Source organism: Anthonomus grandis, chromosome 1 (genome assembly GCF_022605725.1).
Source record: "Anthonomus grandis grandis chromosome 1, icAntGran1.3, whole genome shotgun sequence".
Classification (NCBI taxonomy): Eukaryota; Metazoa; Arthropoda; class Insecta; order Coleoptera; family Curculionidae; genus Anthonomus; species Anthonomus grandis.
This window is the reverse complement of record NC_065546.1, coordinates 53,410,786-53,435,640: the sequence shown is the minus strand read 5'-3', so window position 1 is coordinate 53,435,640 and position 24,855 is coordinate 53,410,786. Positions and strand designations below refer to the sequence as shown.

At 32.3% G+C, this 24,855-nt stretch overlaps 3 protein-coding genes across 10 annotated transcripts in view; 1 reads left to right on the top strand and 2 right to left on the bottom strand.

Moving 5' to 3' along the window:
* Positions 1–10,889, bottom strand: part of LOC126737368 (pancreatic lipase-related protein 3-like) — a 32,944-nt gene extending 22,055 nt beyond the window's left edge. The window contains exons 1-3 of one of the 4 annotated variants that reach the window (XM_050442258.1): positions 10,459–10,889; positions 8,664–8,863; positions 3,592–3,756 (exon numbers count right to left, since the gene is read on the bottom strand). The gene's annotated coding sequence lies outside the window, so the exon portion shown is untranslated. The remainder of the gene's footprint in view (positions 1–3,591; positions 3,757–8,663; positions 8,864–10,458) is intronic. The other 3 variants (XM_050442264.1, XM_050442280.1, XM_050442273.1) reach the window with 3 other exon arrangements.
* LOC126737397 (lipase member H-A-like) lies at positions 5,323–24,136 on the top strand. Of its 5 annotated transcripts, XR_007661020.1 has the most exons (8): positions 5,323–5,446; positions 12,247–12,358; positions 13,877–14,025; positions 14,878–15,126; positions 16,729–16,950; positions 18,760–18,916; positions 20,019–20,153; positions 23,864–24,136. XR_007661020.1 is itself a non-coding variant. In XM_050442300.1 (7 exons), exons 1-7 carry the CDS (start codon positions 5,401–5,403, stop codon positions 23,868–23,870), a joined length of 942 nt encoding a protein of 313 aa, XP_050298257.1. In that variant the 5' UTR covers positions 5,323–5,400; the 3' UTR covers positions 23,871–24,136. The 5 variants fall into 5 exon arrangements, 4 of the variants coding, with proteins under 4 accessions (XP_050298257.1, XP_050298249.1, XP_050298275.1 ...); XM_050442300.1 differs by lacking the exon at positions 20,019–20,153; XM_050442292.1 differs by lacking the exon at positions 23,864–24,136 and having other exon boundaries at positions 20,019–20,173.
* Positions 23,794–24,855, bottom strand: part of LOC126737291 (uncharacterized) — a 30,971-nt gene continuing 29,909 nt past the window's right edge. Inside the window, exon 16 of the mRNA XM_050442127.1 lies at positions 23,794–24,004. Within this exon, the coding sequence (XP_050298084.1) occupies positions 23,822–24,004 (183 nt within the window). The 3' untranslated portion in view covers positions 23,794–23,821. The remainder of the gene's footprint in view (positions 24,005–24,855) is intronic.

Here is a 24,855-nt window from a genome sequence, read left to right as displayed (position 1 = left end):
AGCTTGTCGATGTAATGGTGAGAATTAGACAAAATAAATTATAAGCTTCCGTAAAAATGTCTTTATTTGGTTTTAATTTTATTATTAGGTCTTGCAAATTCACATTTTTATAATTTTCATCGGCATACAGAAGCCAAAGTTCATTTTTTAGTCTTTGTTGTTTTGTGAACTTTGTGCCATAAAATTCCAGTAAATTTTGAAAAGCGTCCGAAGGAAATGTTAAACTGTACGTTTCAAACTTTGTTGAATCTGCTAAGCATACAAATTTTAATTTTTCACAATCTTGAAAACGTACATCCATTTCTGATAAAACATGGTCATATATTTCAAAATATAAAGCTCTATATTGTTTGATAATTTCTATTTTGTTCAATCCAGCTTCACATCTTTTCAATGTATTTATGCTAGTCAGACTGCTGGCTTTATCAAAAATTGTATTAAAAACTTCTTCATTTCTTTTATTGCTTAACAATTGACGCGTTCCTTTTATTTGATTTAAACAATAATTAATATCTAGGGATTTTTTTTGAAGAACATCATATAAAATATCTGTTGAATCAATTGAAAATATCGCTAAACACTGTTGCTAAAAATGTAAACTCAAAGTCATTAAACTCTCTTAAAAAGCCTTCAGCCAACTGAACTGATTTACGATCTGACTCTTTAGAATTCGTAATATTGTCAAAAGTCTGTTTCATTTTTTGCCAGTCATCAATAATTACGTTGATTAATTTTGAATTAGAAGTCCATCGTGTCTCTGCAATTGTTGGCATACGTCTAGCTGATGTAGATGCCAGAGCGTAGGATCGTTTTGGCGAACTATGGAAAAATGATGGAATTCTTGCAATAGTTGCAAAAAAATGCGGCATTTTGAAATCTTCCTAAAGCTCTGTTGTAAAACAAGATTAAGTCGGTGTGCTAGACAATGCACAAAAATTGCTTGTGGGGCATGTTCTTTTATTTTTTGCTGAAGTCCAATCAAATGCCCTGACATCATCCTCACTCTATCATAACACAGTCCTATTAGCTTATCTTTGTATTCTAAAGGTTCTAAAACTGTTGCAGCCATAGTGAACAAATGATCAGCGGTTTTCCCAACACTAACATCATAAAATCCGTAAAATCTTTCTACTTATATCCCTTGAGAATTAATAAATCTTAATATTATTGATGACTGTGAGGTCTGAGTTGTCAGTAGTGTCATCAATTTGGAGGAAAAAAAATTAGTATCCTTAATTTCAGATCTAATGTAGTCACTAATGTAATTTGAAATACATTCAGTTATCTTATTTTGAATTGTTTTTGACTCACTAAAAACATTTTTAATTTTGTTGTAGTGGTTTTTGATTTCGACAGGGCTTACATCCATTAACAAATTTAATAACTATTTAAAATTTCCCCTGTTTATTGAGTCAATTTTCTCGTCATGTCCGCAAAACGGCAACTCTTGTTTACTAAGATACAAAACTGCGTCGATAACTGTTTTCATACAAATTCAATTTAATCTAACATTTTCATTAAATTTTAATTTATATAGTCGAGCATTTTCTTTTAAGGCGTCGGCAATGGTGTTTTGATTATTTTCAAAGTTTCTGAACATTAATTGGCATTTTAAGCGCTCTTCAGAATCTGCATGTTTATGCACGGATCTATTAATATTAATAAAATCTGTAAAGCCATCTCTATTCCATACAGATTGTTTGTTTGAAAATAGTAAACAGGGCCAGCAATATAATCTTTGCAGCACCGTGCTGCTACACAGCCAATTAAATTCGGTAAACCAAGAAGGCTTCAAATTAATATTATAAGACTTGCCTCTTTTCTTTGCTTCCTTTTTTAATTCTATGCTTAGAATATTGGTTGGTCGACCATATAACAGCACATCCCTTTTATCTTCATCCATCTAATGCCTGAAGCACAGAAAACAGACCAAGGATTTTCCTCTTTGTGTTCTGAGGCCAGAAGGGAGTTTCCAGTATGTTGCACACTACGTCATTAATCGGGTTCATTTTTATTTAGTTTATTATAAATATTGTCTAAAAAAAACTTAAACACGAACCAATCTCCACAACCGCAAAAAATCCAACACCCTACTAACTAATATCCAAAATCCGAAAAATCCCAAACTAACCGCAAATAAACGCCCGACACCGCGAAAAACAACAGGTGAGAATATCAAACTGATTGATCTGCACCTGCCTCAGTCACAAAATATTAACCTACGGATATTAACCTACGGAAATATTAACCTACGGATCCGTAGGTTAATATCGTTGATTGAAGAGGCGATTCCCTTTTCAATCAACGTTAATATTTTGTGGCCTCAGTTTCTTATGGCCAATTATGCGATGCCGCGCGAGGCTAACGTCACGGCAAGGGTGAAGGCGATCGCGGATATGACACGGGATCTTCACTTGGACATAATTAGTATATTGGGGTTTTGCAGGTTGCGGCGCGGAACTGATTATTACAATTAATTATTGTTTATTGGATAAACTGATATATTATTTAATAAAAACTAGTTATTTTGGTACTTTTTGATTGTGTAAGATCAAAAAAGAATACTCATATGTTGTTTTTATTTTCTTATTTTATTTATATTTTCTGGTGAAGCTCACCTTCACCTACTTCACCTGACGAGCCGCCCCTGTCTGGACAAATAAGAAGTCTGTTCTTTACTCTCCCATTATATTTTTCTTTGCAAGTTTTCAGGACTTTGCAGGTTTGCACTTTTCTTCGCAGGATCGTTTGCTTGCACGCATTTCTCAATTCATCAAAATTGACATAATTTGCAGGGCTTAGTTCTTGGCGTTATTTGCGATAAGCGGCATTTTTGTTGTTGACTTCCTTGGTGCAACTTTTATCGAACCACGGTTTGCCCTCTAAAGAGCTTTTCAAGGTGTTTAGAATATAAGCCTCTACACCTGTCAAAATCACCTCCGAAATCTCGTTCGGATCTTGGAAGGGACCTCATATCAAGGAAACGAAGACAGAAACTATTTTATCTATTTAAGCGTGGCATCGATGGATTCAGAATTTTCCTTTCAAGTACACGTGTTGGGGTTATTAATTTGTGATCTGAAGTTCCTAGTGGTGCATTTTCGGTAATCTTGTACGAATTAGGATCCGTTACGAGAAACAAATCCAGGAGGCTAGAAAAGGCAGCGATTCTGTGTGTTCGCAGATGTTGGTGCACGTCTTTTAGGTTTAGAGTTCTTATATTACCTACATGACAACTTAAGATGCTCTCAAGCACCAACTGCATCAAGATAAGAAAATGCCAGAGTTAATAAAAAGCACATTGTAAATTTCCATAATATTACGTTGGCAATTTTGTTACTATAACTTATTATGTAAAAATGTCATTGCATATGTAAATTTCAATAGATACATAATAGGCTATGTAAAATATATATGTCAATATACTGTATAGGTTATGTAATTTTAAATACATGGTATATTTAGTAGAATTTCCAAGCGAACTCACAAGAAGGATAACGTAATATAAATATGTAAATTTACGTAGATTTCTATGTAAAAGTAAGTAGTAAAATCTAACTTTTCTTGGAAAATAATGTAAAGTAAAATTACCTTAATCGTATGTTCTTCTCGTTCGGCAATGGCTAGACGACGAGTTTCCAGATAAATGAATAGGGCGAAGGGGGTCTATAGAATGGCCTGCTAGATCTCCTGATATAACGCCGTTAGACTTTTTTCTATGGGGTCATTTGAAATCTATTGTGTTTACTACCCAACCTGAAAGTTTGGATGAACTTCGTCAACGCATCATCTACAGCTGCCATGATATCCCACAACCTGGTTTTGAAAATGTCCGTCAGGAATTTGAACATCGCCTATATCATTGTTTGGCCAAAAACGAGCAATATTTTGAACACTTATTGAAATAAAAACTGATATTTTCATGTTTTTGTTTTCTATCTGAACAAATTAAGATAAACAAAGATTTTTCTAATTTTCTCGAAAACGAATCGACCTATTTAAAAAAATCAAACGTCAAAATGAAAGACTTCGAAAGACCTTTTAAACAAGCTATTACTCGATACCCCTTGCCATTTAAAATTCCTTAGGGGATGACCCTGGGAGGCAATGGGTGAAAGAGGGTGAAGTAATCTTAGGTTAGTTAAGTTGTCCTCCTTGACAAACCTTAATAAAATAATAAATTTACGTAAATACTGGTGCAATTCATATTTTCTGAATGTGAAATACTTAAATGAACAAATTTTGCATTCTATCATTATAAAGAAATATATTTTTCTTAAAGGGTACAAATATCAATTCAATGAAACTCACTCTTAAAACAAAGGGACGCGATCAACCCGACAGAATGAGAAATATTGAAGATGAAGTCTCGGTAAAAAAGAACGAGATTGGGAAATTGTGGGGGCGCTAGTGGTAATATTTTGTTATTTCACAGCTTTTATACGGTAATTTTTCATATTAAAATATGTGAACAATTTTGACATAATATTTCATGTAAAAAGAAAAGTACATATTATGACCTGTAATTTTTAATACATATTTCTTATGTTAATTCTTTATTTACATAGTTTATACGGGAAAATTTAACTTTAAGATGTAGTTTTTGTATGTAAAATATAAAATACACAATATCAACTGTAAAACCGAAGATTCTTAAAATTTTACCTAATATATCAAGTAACAATATTATTATTTAAGATATTATGTAAATTGTACATGACTTATTAGTTAATATTACTACCATTTTTCTCAGTGATACTTACGTTAAGTTTAATATTTTCACCTATAGGGTCTATTTTTCAGTAGTTCATCTTGATTAAGGGTCCCATTTCAGTTAAAATTCAAGAAAATTCAGATAATTGATTGATAGTTTTCTATCCCGAAATCTTCTACATTATATGTACTTGCTTGTGACAGTCAGTGATCTCTTGACATTATCGTTTCTCTGCAGATAAAAGCGTTTCCGAATAATTTCAAGATTTTTTAAGGTCTTGTTTTTTTTTTGGAAACATCAAAAGAGAGATGATATAGTCTGCTATCAAAAACATTCCTTCCGTAATACTGGGCGCTAGAGAATATTATTTTTGGGCCCCGAATATATTAATAATTAATAAATACACCGTATAAATTATTCATATACACTACATACTTAGGTTTCAAAGTTGTATAGAAAAAAACAATAATCAATATTCAATTTACCATTTCACTATTGCAAATTTAGTGAATTTGTGCAAATATAATGATTGCAAAATTTTGCAATAATTAGCCATGGTTATTAAATATTTTTTATAAAAATAAACAGTAGTTTCTAATATATTATTTACTTGTGTAAGTTTGGGGTCTAATCAGTCACTTTAGTGTATATTGAATTGGTTCCGCTTTTAGTAATATATCTGAATAATGTCGCTCGGGTTTTCTCTGTTTTGTGTTTTAGCAAGCTTACCAGGTATTTAATAAATTTTGCACATTATTATAAAACCTTATTAGTATTTTAAGATCTGCTAGTTAAAATGCAACCAAATTTAAAATATATCAGTTTTTACTTAAACTAAGTAAAGAAAACCATTAGTTTTTTTAATGATTTTAAAACGAGAAATTAATATAAACGTATTTCCTAAACCTCTTAATTTTTTAACTACAGTACATTAAAATGTAATTATCCGTTCGTTAGGTGTGAATTAAAATTGTGCGCCACAAATCCATCATTCATTGTGTCCAATATCACTTGACTTTAGGAGGATACTTTTCAAGTCTTCCCAACTTCCCATTTTGCCAAATATCATCGATGACGATATATGCATCTTTCTTCTTTGCTCGCTGATATTATTTGCAGTCCTCTGGATGTCATCTTCTTGATAGGGCATCTGCATTTCCATGGATTCTTGCAGCTCGATGTTCTGTGTCATATTAAAACTCCTGTAGCCTCCTTATTGCCTCTTGACCCTCCGGGTTTTTAAACTAAAACAGACATTTCATGGCCTGTATAGTCAGTTCGCAGTAGGAACTTTCTCCCATAGAGGTACTGTGAAGAAGCTGTAGGGAAGTGCTCCAATATTTTGACAACAGCTAGCAACTCTTGGCGGGTAATCCAATAGCTACGCTCTGGTTTGTACCGGCTCTCACTAAGATAACCTAATACCTTTTCTTCTTGACTATGGTAAAAAGCTGATGATGGTAGATGGTAAAAAGCTTCCTGTCTTGGGACGATGGGAATTTCTATTCTTCTTCTTCGGTGTTTGGTTTTAAAGTTGGCAAATCCCTTCACATAGTGCCGGTAAGAAGTGCATAATCCCAAGAAGCTGCGTAGCGCATGATTATCCTTAGGAATTAGCCAATCTTTGGCAGTCTGTACTTTTGTGTCTTGTCAACCACTTCCCAACACAACCACAACTCCTTGACAGAAATCGACGTGACCCAGATACTGCATTGCCCTTCGAAATATATGACGTTTTTTTGGGCTCAACTTTAATCCTGAACCTTGCAGCCTTAGCAACAGTTCTAAATTTTGATGGTCCTGAAACGACCTTCCTACGACAATAATGTTATCTAGGTAAACCAGTCAAATCTTCCAGAACAGTCTTCTTCAAATCGTTCTCATCAGCTGTTTAAAAGTGAGAGGGGTATTGTAGAGTCCAAATGGCTTCTGGAACAAATGCCTTAGCCTCTTTCTAAAATCTAGCTTTAAACTGGTGCTCGACGATGATACCAAATCTTCTAATTCTTTTGATAAGACTTCCCAGTTGATCCCAGTCTACAGCCGCAACTTCTCGAAGCACTGCTGAAACTGCAAAGCAGTGTCCTAAATCCGTGCGCTTCTTTAATATAGAATAATGATTGATATTTATTACTCTGATAAGAATACTCTTTTCTTCCGAAGAAACTTTCCGATTGGTATTCCTCGACCAGTAGTTAAGTCATGCATTGCAGGTTCGAACATGACTATTTCTCCATCCATAGTATTACTAGCAATGCAGCCCTCTAAAAGGATGCCAGTTTGTTCTGGTATCAAAATTTTCTCTAGGAGTAGGACTCGAATACTGAAATCCCTCTCACCATGTAAAAAAACTTCCTTAACGCCTCTCTTCAGGACTCCCTGCTTAAAGTTTAACCCGAAGCCCTTATAATGCTCCGTCCCAATGATCACCGCATCCTCAATCTCAGCCACGATCGCAAGATGTTTAAATGTGACTTTCCCTATGTTGAACCTGATATTTATTTCATAATGTACTTTGCCTCAATCTCCCGTCACTATTCGTAAACGCCATTTTGATTGCCGAACCTTATAGCTCATTTTCAGTTTCGTGTTTGTGACCCAATACCTTCAATATTGCGGAGGGTTGTTGGGTGGGGTCAGAAATAAAACAGAAACCTGTTTACTTAAATGTTGACTTTTGACTTATATTAAGTTATCCTCAGGACACTGGTTGGTTCGACATTGTAAAAAAAAACACTTGTGATTTCTGTAATTCGCAAGTTGTCTGGTGATGTTCGCCCATTTCTTCAAGTATTTATAGGCTTGTATTCCATGATTAAGTTTTATATTTTCCAAAAGTCCCATGTTGTTACGTTCCAGTCTATCGATGTACCAAGTTTTGGTTATTTTCAGTCGTGTTTGTGACCCAATATCTTCAATATTGCGAAGAGTTGTTGGGTGGGGTCAGAAATAAAACAGAAACCAGTTTACTTAAATGTCGACGTTTTCGATATGAATACTTGAAGAAATGGGCAAATATCAGCAGACAACTTGCGAATTACAGAAATCACAAGTGTTTTCTTTTACAATGTAGAACCAACCAGTGTCCTGAGCATGACTTAATATAAGTCGAAACGTCGACATTTAAGTAAACAGGTTTCTGTTTTATTTCTGACCCCATCCAACAACTCTCCGCAATATTATAGCTCATTTACACTCTCGCGCGAGTGGCGAGACGAGGCGCGAGGACACATTCGCCTCGCGTTAACACTACGTTGGTACCTCGCCTCGCGTTCCATCTCGTCACTAGTAGCGGTTTTTTGAACGCGAGACCAATGAGAGATAAGAGCGTGGCATTTACACTCGCGTTCTCTAGTCAGTGGGCAAGACGACATTTTCTCACTCATTTTTTGTGCTTTAGTTGGCTATCATCATCATCTTGGCTAGTTTTGTTTGTGTTTTACGCTATGGATTGGTCTGAAGAGAATACTTTGAGGTTTCTAGAATTATTCCAAAAAAAATCGGCGATTTGAAATCCCAAACATAAATTTCATAAAAACAATCAGATAGTTAATGATGCGTGGACGAGAATATCTGAGTCAATGAGTCGACCCATAACCGAGCTTAAGGCAAAAAAAATCTCTAACGGCAACTTTCCGTCATCATCTACGGCGTAAAAAGCAGTCCCTAAAAAGCGGAGCAGGAACAGAGGATATTTACAAGCCAGTATGGATATATTATGATGTGTTAGGGACGGTTCTGGCATCAGTCTATCTGTGTGATAAAACTGTAAATACTGAAGAAATCTTCACAAAATAGTAAAATCTTACTAAAGAAAGGGCTGATGCCTCTAAAATTTCAACATGGTCCATTGTGAAATTTCTAATTAGCTTTGAGTAGCACGAAAATGAACTGAACGCACCGCGAGAGTGTGAATTGTGTGATTGGTATGGTGCTGCAGCGAGGATACCTGGGCGGTATTTACTGGAGTTTGCTGAATATAGGTTGACGATCGTCCATTCGCATCCACTTTCTTTAGTTTCCCGGATTGGCGGATTTGGAACTAACGCCTTCTAGCTAGAGTCTTCTTATGTGACCCGCCTGGCCACATTTCCAATACTCCAACTTCCAATCCTGACGGCTACGTCCTCCATTAACTTCCCTAATGAACTATAAGAAACATTATTTAGTTTAGGACCAAATATTTGAAGCATTATATCATTTAGGCGTATGGGAATAATTAGTCGTCTGTCTATATTAATCCTTATAATATGGATATGTTGTTATTTTATCTCTAATTTCTATCCGCTTCTTATTGGGCCTATTATAGTAATTTGGAAATCATCTATTCTAGTCGCAATAATATTTCTAGACTTATGCAATTTCGTACAGCGAGAACTGATGGATTGACCGCTAGTGAATGTCTGACTTTGACTGTCGTAGTACGTTTTAAGACTTACGCTTTCTTTTATTCACTGTTGTCCCTACTATTTAATCTAATAAATTATTATTTAAATATTCTTTAAAAACAGAAAGTTCAATGTGAGGGTACGGGTTGTAATGTTGGGTTATTCCCATCAGGACAGGTTCGGGGGTAGCACTACGTGCCCTTATTAATTAGACACAACTTGTTCTATTCATAGCTCGGAATATATTCAATTAACGTTCATCAAAAAATTCAGTCGCCGAAATAGTCATGGTCATCAATAATTTAAGTACATTAGACCGATAAGTAATGATTCTGCCCCCTTAAATGAAAAAGATTTCCGGACACGTCTGCCGGCGATTTGATTATATCTTCGTTTAACGCACCATCTATTGCATCCCTTAAAGTTGCATAATTTCTGGCCTTAACTATGGTTTGTTCAATCGCGATTTCTTAAGCCGTTTGTAAAAGAGTTAATAGCGGTTTTTTCATTAACTTGCTTTAGAATGGGTACAGAATTTTCATCAACTGCCTTAGATAAAGTAAGATCTATCATAAGCTGTTCAATTGTTTTGCCATATTCCTGTATAGTCTTATTTTCTTGCTTTACATTAACTAATAAAGTTGTTAGAGCAGTAGCCGACTGCTTAGTAAGAAAATGAATCTTAATGTCCCTAACTAACTCGTTTACCGTTGCGTATTATGATTTTAATCTTAGTTTCGCATTTTGAGATAGTTTAACTTTTAAAACATATTTAATTAACATATCTTTTCCATTATTGCCTAACATTTCATTATAAAGTTCGATACCATCGATGAGGTATTTGGTGGTAGCGTCAGTATCGTCTATGTTCGGTAATAATAAACAAGCTGTTCTTAAATCAAATTTTTCAGCCATGTTTAAAGGTTCTTGTACAAATGTTTCTTCAGTGTCAAATTTACTATCTATCGATAACTTATTTTTATCAATTTTCTTTAATCTAGTTAATAGAGACTCCCTCCCTACACAAACTAAAATTAGATTTAATATCTGTAACTATTCTTTTAACATGTACTACTACTTGATTATCATGAACGCCCTTATTAAAGTTATGTTTTATTTCCTCATACTTATTTTTTAAACCCTTAAGTTCCTCTTGTAACTTTTTATTCCTATCTACTGATTCTCTACGAACCTGAGGTTCTTTTCTTAAATTAAGTTTAAATTGTGTAATTCTATCTAAAAGCTAAATAAATTCTGCGCTCATTTGTCCTAAAACTTCTACATACTAATTTAAATTATAATAATTAAAAGAGGAAAAAAAATAATAAAATCTACTAGTAATAAAAATTAGCTTACTAAACGTTTTATGCTGTTCATCTTCCTGCTCTTGAAGTTCCAAACTTGACAGGTTGGTATCCCTCGTTGCGCCCTAGCCGCATTGCGCAACTGCTAGCAACGTTCCCTCGGTGCTGGCTCCGGTGTGGAACAACCAGTTTTACCTTCTTACGCGATCTGCTGGCTTCTTGCAATCTCTCTTGCTATTTGTTTCTAAGACAGTACTAGCCAATGGCTCATACTAATGCATCTACAGCCACAACTTCAATTAAGGAAAGCCCAGTACTTGTACTTCCATTAGCCGTTGTACCTCCACTATATTTCCTGACTGTGCGATGATTATTTTCTCCTTTTCTTTCGACTGGCCTTTTCCCATTGTTGTTTGATCACTTGTCCACTTTTCACATTAATTTTTCTTTTTGACAATTTTTTTTTTTAATTTAGCGCGACACGTAGGGACTGACAGGGTCGCTATGTAATGTTGGGTTATTCCCATCAGGACAGGTTCCCTTATTAATTAGACACAACTTGTTCTGTTCATAGCTCGGAATATATTCAGTTAACGTTCATCAAAAAATACAGTCGTCGAAATAGTCATGGTCATCAATAATTTAAATACATTGAACCGATAAGTAATGCATACACGTATAGATCTACTTATTACCTAATATGTTATTATTGCAATTTTGGAGTATTATAATTTGGTATGGATTGAAGGTGTCAATGGTCTCTTATATTATAACAATGAATTTGCCGCAATTGATTAGCTTAATTAATTATTAACATAAGTGTCCATTACAGGGTAGATAGCCTATAGCCCTATAGCCCAAAATGCTATTCTGTATTTAGTAAATTTCCTCAGGGCTCCATCCTCCTCCCTATCCTATTTTTGGCTTAGACGTGTGATTTACCTCCAGAACTAAAATGTTGGGTATCAATGTTTGCGGACGACACAAAAATATATGCAGTTTATTTATAAACTTTTCACCAATAACTGCAAGCCGATCTAAACACTATTTGGAAGTGGTGCAGTACATGGTTACTTCCTCTCACGTGTATTGTTACATTTGGGTAAAAATATTCCGCAGCAAATCTAGCAAATAAATAACATTGAGTGAAGAGATAAGAAGTCAACGGTCTCAGTAAATATTTATTTTATAAACTTGACTAAATAATAGAAATATTACTACAGAAATATTAAATCGACTACTTTTTTAAAATAACATTGAAAGTAAAAATTCGAATTTTATTGTGATCTCTGAATAATAGTAACTAAGGATCTCACTTGGTCCCAGCATATTGCATCAATTGTGAACCTTGCGAGTTCTATGTTGTGTTTATTAGAAAATACTTTCGAAAAATTCCATTTCACAATTTTATGAAATTCAATAAAATAAATACACAGAACGTTTGTCCGACGTATTTTTATTCAATATGGAGGTATAATGGTGCTCGGACAAAATGAATTAAATCAAAATGATTGAAAACGAAAACTTTGGATTCATGTTAAACTACTTACGGTGCTAGAAAAATTATAAGTTTAACTATAAGGTTACAAAATATAAAAATGTCTATTACTATTACTTTATTCGTAAGTAATACTTTATTGCATAATACGATAGCTAGAGACAATATTAAAAATTATCCATTAATATCCCGTCAAAATAACATAAACTTATGTAATTTCCTTAATAAACATTTCTATATTAAAAATGTAATTTCAGTAAAAACTAGTAAACAGGTAAGCACATTTTGCTCAAATAAAAAATGTGCTTCTTTATTAGTAAATAATACTTTGTATTATTATAGGACCCCCTCAAAAGCGAATATCCAATCTCACGCTTCAAGCATATACAATAAATAAAAGGCATTGTCCAGAGTTTGATCCTTATAGAGATTCAATATTTCACTTGTATACAAGGCAAGTAAAGACATATTATTAATTAATGAGTATATAGGTGGTGGTTTTACTAAATTTTCCGTTTTGGAATATCTTTATTGCTATGTGAGATGAACTACGGTTTAATTATCACCCTGCTACTTTTTTGTTGAAAGAGATTGATGAACCGAAACATGTCAAACATTTGTTAGCTGCCTTACCCCCTCTCTTGCATGTCATCTTTTTAAATCTCCAAAAATGTTGTAGAATGCCATAATTATTAACAATTAAAAAATTATTGCAATAAGTTCATGTGGAACAAACCGGGAAATATATGTATCAAGCTAAAGATGTTAATAACCCCCAAATAGTTATTTATGTAACAAGTGTGTAAAATGATCCTTTTTTTACGAATAGGAAATTTGTTGTGGCTACAATATCTACAAAATTCAATGACGGATGGCAAATACGACAAATAAAAATAAGTATGTATTACCTGTACTTTACCTGAATTTGAAAAACTAAAATTTAAATATTTTAGTAATCTTAATTCGATCTACTTTCTTTTCCAATTGATGGCAGAGACTAATGAGCTACCATTAGAGATAAGACGAAAAACTGTAGCATAAAAACTTTTGATTAAAAATGTGCAATATCGAAATAAACCACTAATAGCTAAAATACATAAACTGGGTATGTCGAATTTACCTAATAAATATTGGTTAAATAAAAACAGTCCTCCACTGGCTGAAGCTTATACTGAAACAAAAAACCTCTATCAATTTAATAATGAAACAAATATACTATGGATGTATGAATTACCTTTTGGGGTTATGTTATTTGACCCCACAATAATATTTCCTACATTTACGAACTGTTATAAAGCCAATCAAACTATTCTTAAGGATACTTTAAATAAATTTCAAAATTACTTAGAAATATACACAGATGGATCAAAAACTGCTGATAGTACAAGTTGTGCCTTTATTATTTTGAAATTTAATATTAAAAGAAAATACAAGTGTGAGGCTTATGCTTCTTTTTCTACTGCAGAGGCATTAGCAATATTAAAAGCCCTCGAATTTATTAGTGATGGTAATATAATTTCAAACTTTTTAATACTTTCTGATTCACAATCAGTTTTGCAATCACTGAAAAACACACAGTTATTTTTAAGATTCGAGAGGCTAATCAGTAATCTTGATAAACATAATACTAAGGTAGCATTCATTTGGTTAAAAGGACACACAGGATTGCTAGGAAATTAATTGGTAAATAAAGAGGCCAAGGAAGCAATTAAGACAGATCGAATTCTTTCCAAAGTACACTTTAGTGATATAGTTCCAATTATCCGAAAGAGGTCTTCGCAAACTTGGAAAAGAAAATATCGAACATGAAGTGAAAAATTGTTTTTTACTTAATATATAGTATTCATATAAATCTACGTTTTCTTGTGGTTAAATTAACTCTTTTAAAATTCTATGTTGGTCCTAATTAAATGAAAATAGTAGTATTGTTCCAATTATATCGTATTAAAAAGTAGTATTTTCTATTTTTCAGAAAAAATGTAGCAATTTCCAGTATAATGATCCCATTTCATGATCAGTCCTTAGCCAATTCAGGGATGGACTTTTCTCGTAAGACAATTATATTTTTTCACGGATTTACTGAGTCATTTGAAAATGATGATGCTCAATCAATAAAAAATGGTAAGTAAATATATTGTACCTAATAATTTTTAAATATATTAATTTTGAGGTATAGAGGTAATTTTTTTATATACTTTATCAATTGTTCTTGAGTTTAAAATAACATTTTGTACTCTTTAAACCCACAAGAATATTGAATAATTAGAATATTGTCCATAATAGTTTTGAAAAATATCTGGTGCTGTACCAGTAGTAATATTGTTACTAATTGATTTTATAACATTTTATGCTAAAATGTATACAGGGTCATTTAAAATTAGTGGTCAGCAATTATAAAAATGTCATAACTTTTTTTCTGGTTAATTTTTAATTGATTGGATAGTAAAATTAAAAAGAACCAACATTTCTACATAAATTGTGCTCTTGTCTTATTCATGTTTGTCTTATATATGCCCTCATTAATTGCAACAATTTCTGCAATACAAATATCTGCTTCATCGATAATTATTCTCTCTGAATAATTGTAATTTTTAATTGGACAGTGGACTCCAAATCCCGTTCTTGTGCCCTTTTTAGGTCCATCTATGTAAATATTCCTAAATTTATCATATTTTAGAGTGCTGATGCTATCTATAAATTTTCTAAAAGTTTCTTCAAATATTGAAATTTAGATTAATGTGCAAATATTTATGGTAAATAAGCATGAAATTCAGAAGACCTAAATATTGTATATCTTTTTCTAGTTAAAAATGCTACTAGTGTAATTGCAGAAGACTTCTCTCCACAGATAACTCTTGCTTTAAGTCGCACATTTTACATTTCAGCATAAAAATGCTTCTTTGTTCATTTACAAACTCTATTTTTTACAAGTTTAGTTCCTATAGTGTCCTCTCAACTATTAATTTGTTTTAGCTTATTTGACTCGAGGTGACTACAATGTAATTTTGGTCCAAAATGAACGAATTTTGGCTGGTCTCGACTATATAACTGCCGCTAGTAACTGTAAACCTATTGCCAGATATTCCGCATATTTTATCGATTACTTGGTGAGCAAAGGATTGCACCTTAATACACTTCACGTAATTGGCCTTAGTTTGGGTGGACAAATTGCTGGAATGACCGGCCAATTTGTTAGGAGCGGAAGATTACCTAGAATAACCGGTAAATTTTATTTTTTTATATTTTGATTGTAATTATAGATTAACAAACGAGAACTTAAAAACTTGGTGGATTTTAAACATATCTTATTTAAGAGATCCAATATAGGTATTTGCTGGCTTTGACTATAAGTATTCTCTTAAAATAAGTGATCCCCATTAGTCAACAATGTAAGAATTCTAAGCTTTTATATATATCGCCTTGAGAGGAGATGCTAAGAATGTTCTCCGAATAGTAAAAAGTCTACACGCAGTTAAAAAATATGTGCTAAAAGTCAGAACTTACTATTTTATCGAAGACTAATTTTGCGTCTCTTCAAGAAAGCAAAGAGGCTTTACAATACATATTTTTGCAAGAATGCTTGAAATCGAACTCCGAAAAAAACGGTAATAATTATGAATATCTATACAGAGAGTGTACAACTTACATTGGAAATCCATTAGTAACATTAAATAATTGATGTTTTACTTAAGAGGTAAAGTATGTAAAGTCTGTGGCTCCAATGGATGACTTTGGTTTTTCGATTCTACAGACGTCGGCTATTATCAGAAAGTTCTTATACTTTAACCGCTTCTTCCTGTGTGAATCTATAGTCCGATAGAATGGCTCATTACAGGTTCCTAAATTTTGAGTTTTGAGGATTATATCTGATCTAATTGGTGTTGTCGTTCGGTCGGTTATTACTTGGGTATACCATATAATGGTTATATCCGAGGTGTCAACATTCTCTCCAGATGTTCGCACACCTGCACTGGATATACGCCAATTGTTTTGTGGCAGTCAAGGTAAGTTTTCTCGCTACCTGTTATTATAGCCGTTGTTTTGTTGCTGTTCACTGCTGATTTTAGTATGCCTCGTATTCTTCTGTAGTATTCCTTCGTTGACTTATTTTCATATCTTTTGGTTCGCGTTCTTTCATTCCCAAGTACTTGTAGAGGTGGTGTTGCTCCGCAATACCTCGATTGTTGGTGATTCGTCCAAATCAATATTTCCTTGGTGCCAATCATTTTGACTTTAATGAATAAGGCCTTTTTTTTAACTAAATTTTATGTAAATTTCATCGTTAGATTGCTCGTCTTTGTTCAGTTCTTTGTTGTTTTTGCCTATAAGTTTAAGGTCTTAAGAATTAGTCTTTTATTAGAATATTATTTTGCTGGTTTCTTTGTAATCTTACTAATCATTTTGCTAGTCAGAAAAGTGACCCTTGCGACGGTAAGAGTGTTTTACGCATCCTCTTTGCTCCTTAAGAAATAATCACGTATTGCAGTGGTTTAATTTTAGTTGATCAGGTCGTTAAAGAAGAAGTCCTGAACTTGCCGCTGCTTTTCAGTTCAGGCTTATGCTTAAACTAGTCTGTAGCTTGACTTTGCTGATGTCAAATAATTTCAACCTTGCTACTATGTCTGTTTTTTCGTACTCGATTTTGATCCATGCTGCTGAGCTGTTGTACATCCTCTCTTCTTTTCATATAGCTGCCCAATAACATTCCATTTTTTCTTTCTGAGTTTTAGGTGGCACATTTCCACTTAATGGCATGACAGGAACCCACCTTATCATTATTATTAATATTGTTATTAAATCTCATATAGGTTTTTCTTTAAACAGCATTAGACCCTGCTGGCCCTCTTTTTAACAATAACCCAATAGAGGAGCGCCTTGATTCAAGTGATGCCGACTTTGTTGATGTAATTTACACGAACTCCGGAGTATTTGGGATGAAATATTCTGTAGGCCATTTAAATTTTTGGCCCAATGGTGGAACTAAACAGCCCGGATGTAAACTTTATGAAATATTACAACGATATGGAGTTGCTATAAATTGGCTAGGTAAGAATTTGTTGTACAAATATACAATTTTTGTAGATATACGTAACTTATAATTTAAGTCCTAACATGAAAAATTGGTTAATGTATCAATTCCCTTTTACTAGAAAGTCTTTTGGAAATATGAATTGGTTTTAATTTAATAATTGGATTTAAATTGCATGTAAAGCCTGCATCAGAAAAAATATTTTATAAAAGCCTAAACTTTCGCATAATATTTTTTGAAATTTTATTGCAAGTAATACCGTTACCTTTATCAAAGCCAGAGGCTTCCTAACGTGGTACTAAAAAATAATCATATAGAAGATAATAGGTGTGCATTGCCATATTTTGCCTGTAAGCACCTCTTTATGCGTAATGACCGATTCTCCAACCTGTATATAATCTAGAAGTAATAAGGATTACAATAATTATACTTACCTGTCACGGACTTGTAGCCAGATAACTCGAGCAAAATCTGGAATTATTGGAATCGAAAAACCAAAGCAATTAATAACGGAAATACAAAAAACAGTAGTTCTGTCTACCTCTGCTACTGTAGGTTTAATTTTGGCTCATGATTAAGATACTGGTTCACTGAATCCCAGCTTAATCAAAACATCCTTTATCTAGACGCCTTTAAAGAATGAACATTAAAAACAGGAACTTGGCCAAAACTATAGAAATTCGTATAGTTTTACTGCATTATTATATTTTTTTGGTTTTGTAGAATAGACTAAGACCAACATCGATGGAATTTCTGGAATGTCTGTAATTCATTCTACTACACACTAGCGTTGTGACCTGATTGTGACACTCGAGTCGCTTTAATGCGGGATTTCAGTGCCTTAAGTAAACTGCCTGATGAGCTGTTATGTCTGATTGGCTGCACAGTTACCCCTGCTTTAATTGGTCTTAATGCCCGCCATTAAATCGGGTTTTAAGGCCCTCCACTTTTTATTTTCTTGCGTAGTTAAAATATACATAAATAAAATGAACATACAAATAAAATAAACTTAAATTATATTAACTTGGCAACATCAGTTGAATTGATTGACATTTCAGAATATCCTCGTGACAGGCCAGAAAAAATTTAACCTATAACGTTTAGATGTCCAAAAATTCCCATCCGGTGGCCATCTTGAACTGCCACGTCAAAGAGTGAGAGCAGCTGAAATTTTTGACAGAGCTGTCACGTGACTCTTTGTTAATTAATACATAATCGATCACGTGATATATATCAACTGAACTAGTTTATTTTTCTTTAATAAATATTTATTTAATCTAGGCAATCGGAAATTAGATTTAATAAATATTACAACTGCCTGGAAGAAATAATCTTATAAAAAATACAGTTATTACATGACCAGATTTAGATAATTTCTTTATAACAACTTCTCATTACGGTCCTAATTCTAATGTCACTTATCAAACGACTAAGTCGTTATTTATTTGTCAACGTCAGATTATTTGATAGCGTTGACGTAAGAATAAGGCCCGTATTAAGGAAAAAATATTTATTTATTTAGGGTATTTCTGGAAAACTAAAAGGTCACGACTATCGATTAGAACTATTAGGACGGTGCCTAATGTCTTTTTGAAAATGAACCGAAATGCGTTGTTTAGCATGTAAAAACCCGATTTAGAAAACATATTTATTGTTGTTACTTGACAATGTAAGGAAGTACCGTTTAGTAATATTTTTTTGTTAATATATAATTTTCGTTATTTTTTTCTGTTCCGTTGTTCTGTTATATACAATATTATTCTCTTTTTAATATTAAGTTAATTACAGCTTACTAAAATAATAAAAAATTATGTTACTTTTTTTAGTATTTTGTCACCACTACAGATCTTACCAGTTGTATGTTGAATCAATAAGGAATCCCCACAAATTTCCAAGCAGGAAATGTAAAAGTTACGTGTTATATACTCTAGGATTTTGTAACACTGAAGATGTCGCATATATGGGAATTAACGCTAATTCAAGGTACGACCCTTTAAAATCTTTAGTTTCATTAAACGATAACTTATTTGAGCCTTAGGTAACATATATGCAAAAAAATTAAATGTAATTGTGTTAATTCTATGACTCGAAGAAGTAATATAAAACTATACTTTAACATGGTTAAACAAACCTAATATTCTAGGCTTAAAACTTTTAATTTCAATTTGATTGTTCTATATTACTTTGAAAATTTTGTTATAATTGGGTATCTCGGATAACATTTCGTCCAACTAATATAATCGTCTTCGAGAAGGCAAAATAACATAATTATATGTCTTTAAAAAATACAGGTTATATATTTTGGAAAACAGTATATAGTTATGCATTGATGTTCTGTGTACAAATTAAATTATATGATGTTATATTTTGAGTAAATTTGATATACTTCTCAAGTAAATTATAACAAAATCTATTTTATCCATATATGAATTTAAAGAGTAGGATTTTTCATTAACAGTCAGTAAGAGCGTGATTGTGTTCTTTCGATGTTGGTCACTCTGACAATCTCAGTGGTGCCAAGTGTAGGGAAACAAAACAATTAGAGTTTTTGGGAGGTTATATTTACAAAAACGACATAGAAAGTTTACCTGTCAATCTCGCTAAAATTAGCGACGTTACAATTAACTTGCAGTTTAAAATATGTGTTTTATTGTTTTTCTAAACTTGTATCTTACGAATCCTAATACCATGAAAATGATGGTCTTTATTTAATTTTTTGAAATTAAAAACAAAAGTTATTTAAATCGTATAATTTGAATTTTATTATTATTTACTTTTACATTTTAACAACTCTAGTCTCTGACACATATAATTTAATTCAGAATATGGTTTAAAAACAATGTCAATGAAAAATGATTAAATGGTGAATGAACCACTTAGAATGATGAACTTAAAAGTGTATACTTTATGGTTTTGATAAAAAATTTAGTTACCATTTTTAAACTTACTTTTATTCACGTCATTGAACTTGATCAGATTAATAGTTAGTACATGATCAAAAACGAAAATCAAAATTTAGGATTATAAACAGTGTTTTAATGACTGCCTCTTGTGAATACTGAAGTATCAATATTTTCTTTTTCAGCAAAAAAGGCGACTACTTTATTAATACTGGATTAATTGGGATACACAATTAATAACTCAATTTATTTTCTACAAACTGGTATGGCTGACTGGACAAAGAAATTATCATTATAATGACTATTATTTGTATTCATAGGTAATAAATATTAAAATATTTATCAGTTTTATTACATATAGATAAATGTTCTTATGGCTTTGGCAATCAATAGATCCAAGCTAAAAATATATCGCAAAAAAAAATAAAATGAAGATTGTTTACACATTATTTTTATAATACCCTTTTGGATGCTTTCTATAGATGCTTTAAGGCGGCGTAGTCCTATCTATAGTTGCACTCGCGATTGTGTACCTACTTTGTGGATTTTAGAAAAATAAAAGAAACAAAATCTTACAATAGCATAAGTTGAAAATTTGTCAAAGTATTTATTTTTTTTATTCTACTCACACCTCCTTTTTTTTTAGCGATTCCTTACAATTTACTTCTTATGCTTTGTTATTATTGGGTTCCCTCGATAGTTGGTCAGACTGACTTTCAACAGTTCAGTCCTGTCAAATGATTGTCGGATTTATTACCGGTAACTATTAATTAAGGTTTATTAAATTTAATGATAACCAGGTCCAATATTGACAATATCCAAATTAAATTTATGTGTTGTCATGTCGAGTGTATGACAAGAATGTTTTCGAAAAAGTTGGTTTTATTTTAAGGGTATAAGAAACTATTGTTGTATATACAGGGTTGCTCAAAAATAAATTTTGACCATCAACGTCATATGAAAGCACCTTTTTTTCACCGCGTTTCATAAGAACCGTGTAACAGTTGTACGCCAAACAGATACTGTCAAGTGTACGAGCACGATGGTGTATTTATTATACATGAAGTTATTTTCAATGTCTACCGTTTTCACAATGGTGGATTTAACGGAACGAGAAAAATAAATAGAAATTCTGTGCATGGTTGGGTTTGGTAATAGAACACGTACTCAGAGCTCAATTATTTAATGAAATCCATCCTGATCGTCCTCCGATATGTCAAAAGGAGATAAGTCAAATAGAGGCTAAATTTAGAGAATTCGGTCATGTTAGAGACCTGCCGAAATCTGCTCAAAATGAAAATTAACAACTTGACGTTTTGCTTTCTTTGGAAGAAAATCCATGCACTCCTCTGTCGCAGATTGGGGCTAATCTACACAATGAAATTTGAAGTTCACGAATAGTTAAAAGACACAAATATCACCCATATAAAGTTATTCCAGTGCAAGAGTTATTTGATGACGATTTCGATTGGCGAAATAAGTTTTGCAAACGCATACCAAATATGTGAAATCTATATAATAATTTAATACAAACAAATATAATTTTTTTTAGATGAAGCCACGTTGTGTTTCAATGGTTGTGTGAACCGACAAAATTGTCGAATTAACGAACTAATTTTTCAGCAAGGTGATCCTCCACACTATGCTGCTACTGTGTGTACATTTTTGGATAAAACCTTCCCAATCGGTTGATAGGAGAAAGAGGAGCCATTGAATGGCTTGCTAGGTCGCTTGACCTAACACCTATAGACTTTTTTTGTGATGGGGATACGTCAAGTCAAGCACATTTGTTAAGAGGCCAAACTAACTCGTGAAATGATTGAAAAAATGTAACGAGAGTTTATTGGTGGGCTTGAATATTGTCAAGCCGCGAATAGGCCACCATATTAAACTTTTAATTTTATTTTTATTCTTTTCTTATATGTTACATAAATCGGGTTTTTTTCGATAGATATTGACGGTAGGTATAGGATATGGTACATGCAACATACGTAGAATTCCACGCAAAAATAAAAAATTTAAAAAAAAGGTGCTTGTATTTAAAAAAATAAAGTTGATGGTCGAAATCAATTGTCAAGCAACCCTGTATGCACAAACTTTATGTACAAAAAAGAGCAACTTGAAATAAAAATCGACGGGTTCTAACGTTTTTTCAAAAAATCCATGGCTTAATTTTAAATGAATTTGGACATAACTTTTGGGACGCACTGTATAATTTGAAATGAATACATGGCTTAGAACGAAGATTATATTAAAGAGTTTCAGTAAAATATGATTGTGCGCACTTTTTTCGTTGGCGTCGTTGATTTATTGGTGTAATTGAACATTAAAAGAATGGCAATGAGCAAACAAGAAATGTCTACTTTAAGGCTGATTCTTAGAGTAACCAAAATCAGTTATCTAAAGTGTATATCGAACAAAAAACGTAGCAGAGTACTTTGGACCATCAATCAATTAAAGGCACTGAACTATTATAAATTGAAATAACATCACAATCAAGTAATTAAATATAAATCAAAAAAAAAAAATAAGTAAAATAAATACAAACTTAAAAAACGCACATGGGTATGGGATATTCATGGTATATACTAATTAATAGGCCGATTGTGACTAAACTGTCGTTTATTAATATAACAGTACACAACACATGCGAATTGCAAAGCTACATTACCCAATACTTTTAACACATGTTCTTTTAATATTTTCTTGTCTAGAATAAAATGTTACCAACATAATAATAATACCCTAAAATATTTATATTCACATTGCGAGAGTTATGGGTATGCAATCCAACCTACATTGCAGAATTGGAGAGTCTACACTCTACACCAAAGCGGATAATATCTACAATATTATACTGTTTATGTTATTCACGAACTTAATAAATACACCTGGACAGCTAATGCATATGGCAACGATACCCAAAAATGACCACTGCTTGGTGGCCGCCATTTTTATAGTGTTTGTGTCCTTTTGATGTTGGTCACTCTGAACATTTTTAGTGTTGCCAACAAGAAATATATTAAATAACGGTAATGAACTTGACAACGCTGACGTTTGACGTGTGAGTATAGCGGATTTGCCTAGTTTTTGGCGATTTGTAAACGACGCTTGGGTATATTGTTTGCAACAGGCGATATATAGCTTCCTCCTTATTTAATATGTGGATAATATATCACCATCCTTGTTTAAACGTATTTGGTTCACTGTTTCTCAAACTGAATTATTGTAAATTGTCTGTCTGTGTTTGTGATAGAATAATATATAGAGTTGTTTATTTTTACTACATAAACCCTTGCTAATACAACCCCTCATAAAATCATCTATATTTTGATTTTTATAGATGGTTGTATCTATTAATGTGGAAACACTGTACATAGAAGGAGAAATAGAAAGAAAATAAAAGTATTTTTAACTAAATTTGTTAAATAAATACAAGCAAAAATTTAAATGAAGATCATCATTTTTATGGTATTAGGATTTATAAGATAAAAGATAAAACAAATATTTTAAAAAGCATGCCTCTATCTCAAGTTAATTGAAATTTTGTCTCAGTTTAGGTGAGGATTACTTTCTTTTATAAATTTTAACAAAATTCTTAAAGAAGTACAAGAAAAATCACAGATCTAAGGCAACTATCTTAAATTCTTAACTAAATGTAACTTTCTATTTTGTAAACATAACCTCTCAAAAACTTTAATTGTTTTGTTGCCCTACAATTGGCACAACTGACATTTGTCAGAGTGACCAACATCGAAAGGACACAATCACGCAAAATGGCGGCCCCCTAGTAGTGGTCATTTACTTTTCATTGAATTGGCAGTCCAGGTAGATTTATTAAGTTCGTGATGTTATAATATACAATTGCGTACGTTAAAATCAGTGTTATCGTGTGCTTCAATTCGATGTTAAAAGTTCTTATCTTTCAAATACGCTTAATAAAATATATTCACGACAGTATTTTATTATTGATCCACAAAGTATTTTATTACTGTTTTAACAATGCTGACAAATAATTAATAATTTCTAGATCCTGAGCTGAAATGTGCATCGTAGAGGTGTTTTGGAATTCCCATCGTTGAGAAATTTGAATCCAAGCTTTTTGCAAAGTTAAGCCTATAGGGGTTTGTAAGAGATATTGCCAGTCCGGATTTAAGCTTTTGGTTAGAACCTAAAAAGTAAATTATTAATGATTAAAATAAAACCGTAATAATAATGTTACAATCTAAATCTTTTAACCTGTTTAATAACATCATGCGGATTTCGCTGTTTTTTACCATTTGAATAAAGCAAATATTATTGATGTTTTTGGTTTTCTTTGATCGACTTTTTATGTTAATAATAGATTATTAGGTTTGATTTAATTTGCTGTTTTCCTGTTAATTACTACTGGGTTAAATATAGGTACGAGCATCAAAAATTATATCAAATTAAGAATATCGGTTAAGATTTAAAATTAGATTTAATCATTTTGATAAGTTAAATTTTAATGCTTCAATGATCGGCCGTGAAATTGGGTTCTCCATAAAACAGTTTACGAGGTTTTTTTTTTGTTAGTTTAGGGTAAATTTAATTTATTTTGTTTATGGTATTTGCATATGTTTAATTTAGGTAATTATGTCTCTCAGGTTTTTTTCTACCAAATATCAAATTCACTTGTTCTTTCACTTTCTGTTGAGGCTTTTCTAAAATACTAAAAATTTAAGGAAAGGCTACTTATAATGAAGCCCACAAGTTAAGGGTCCTAAGATACAGAAGAATTGGAAAGTTTACTTTTAGTACACATTTTGTAGCTAATAATTAGTAAGTTTCTTTTTATTAATCTAAAAACTCTAAGCCTTAAAATTCTTAATTATCTGTTCGATTTATAAAACCTTCAATATTTTATCTGCAGTATTGTATTGACTAAGTGAGCTGTGACCTTTTGCGAGTTTGTGTGTGCACATGCGACAAGCGATGATTGTTTTAAATATAATTTCACTAAAGTCCTTTTTAAGCCTGTTCCGCACCTGTACAAGTTTA

Coding starts and splice junctions, on each gene's coding strand:
- LOC126737397 (XM_050442292.1), top strand. CDS start 5,401: ATGTCGCTCGGGTTTTCTCTGTTTTGTGTTTTAGCAAGCTTACCAG. Junction 14,026..14,877: donor TGCTCAATCAATAAAAAATG/GTAAGTAAATAT, acceptor AATTTGTTTTAG/CTTATTTGACTCGAGGTGAC. Junction 16,951..18,759: donor AGTTGCTATAAATTGGCTAG/GTAAGAATTTGT, acceptor TACTTTTTTTAG/TATTTTGTCACCACTACAGA.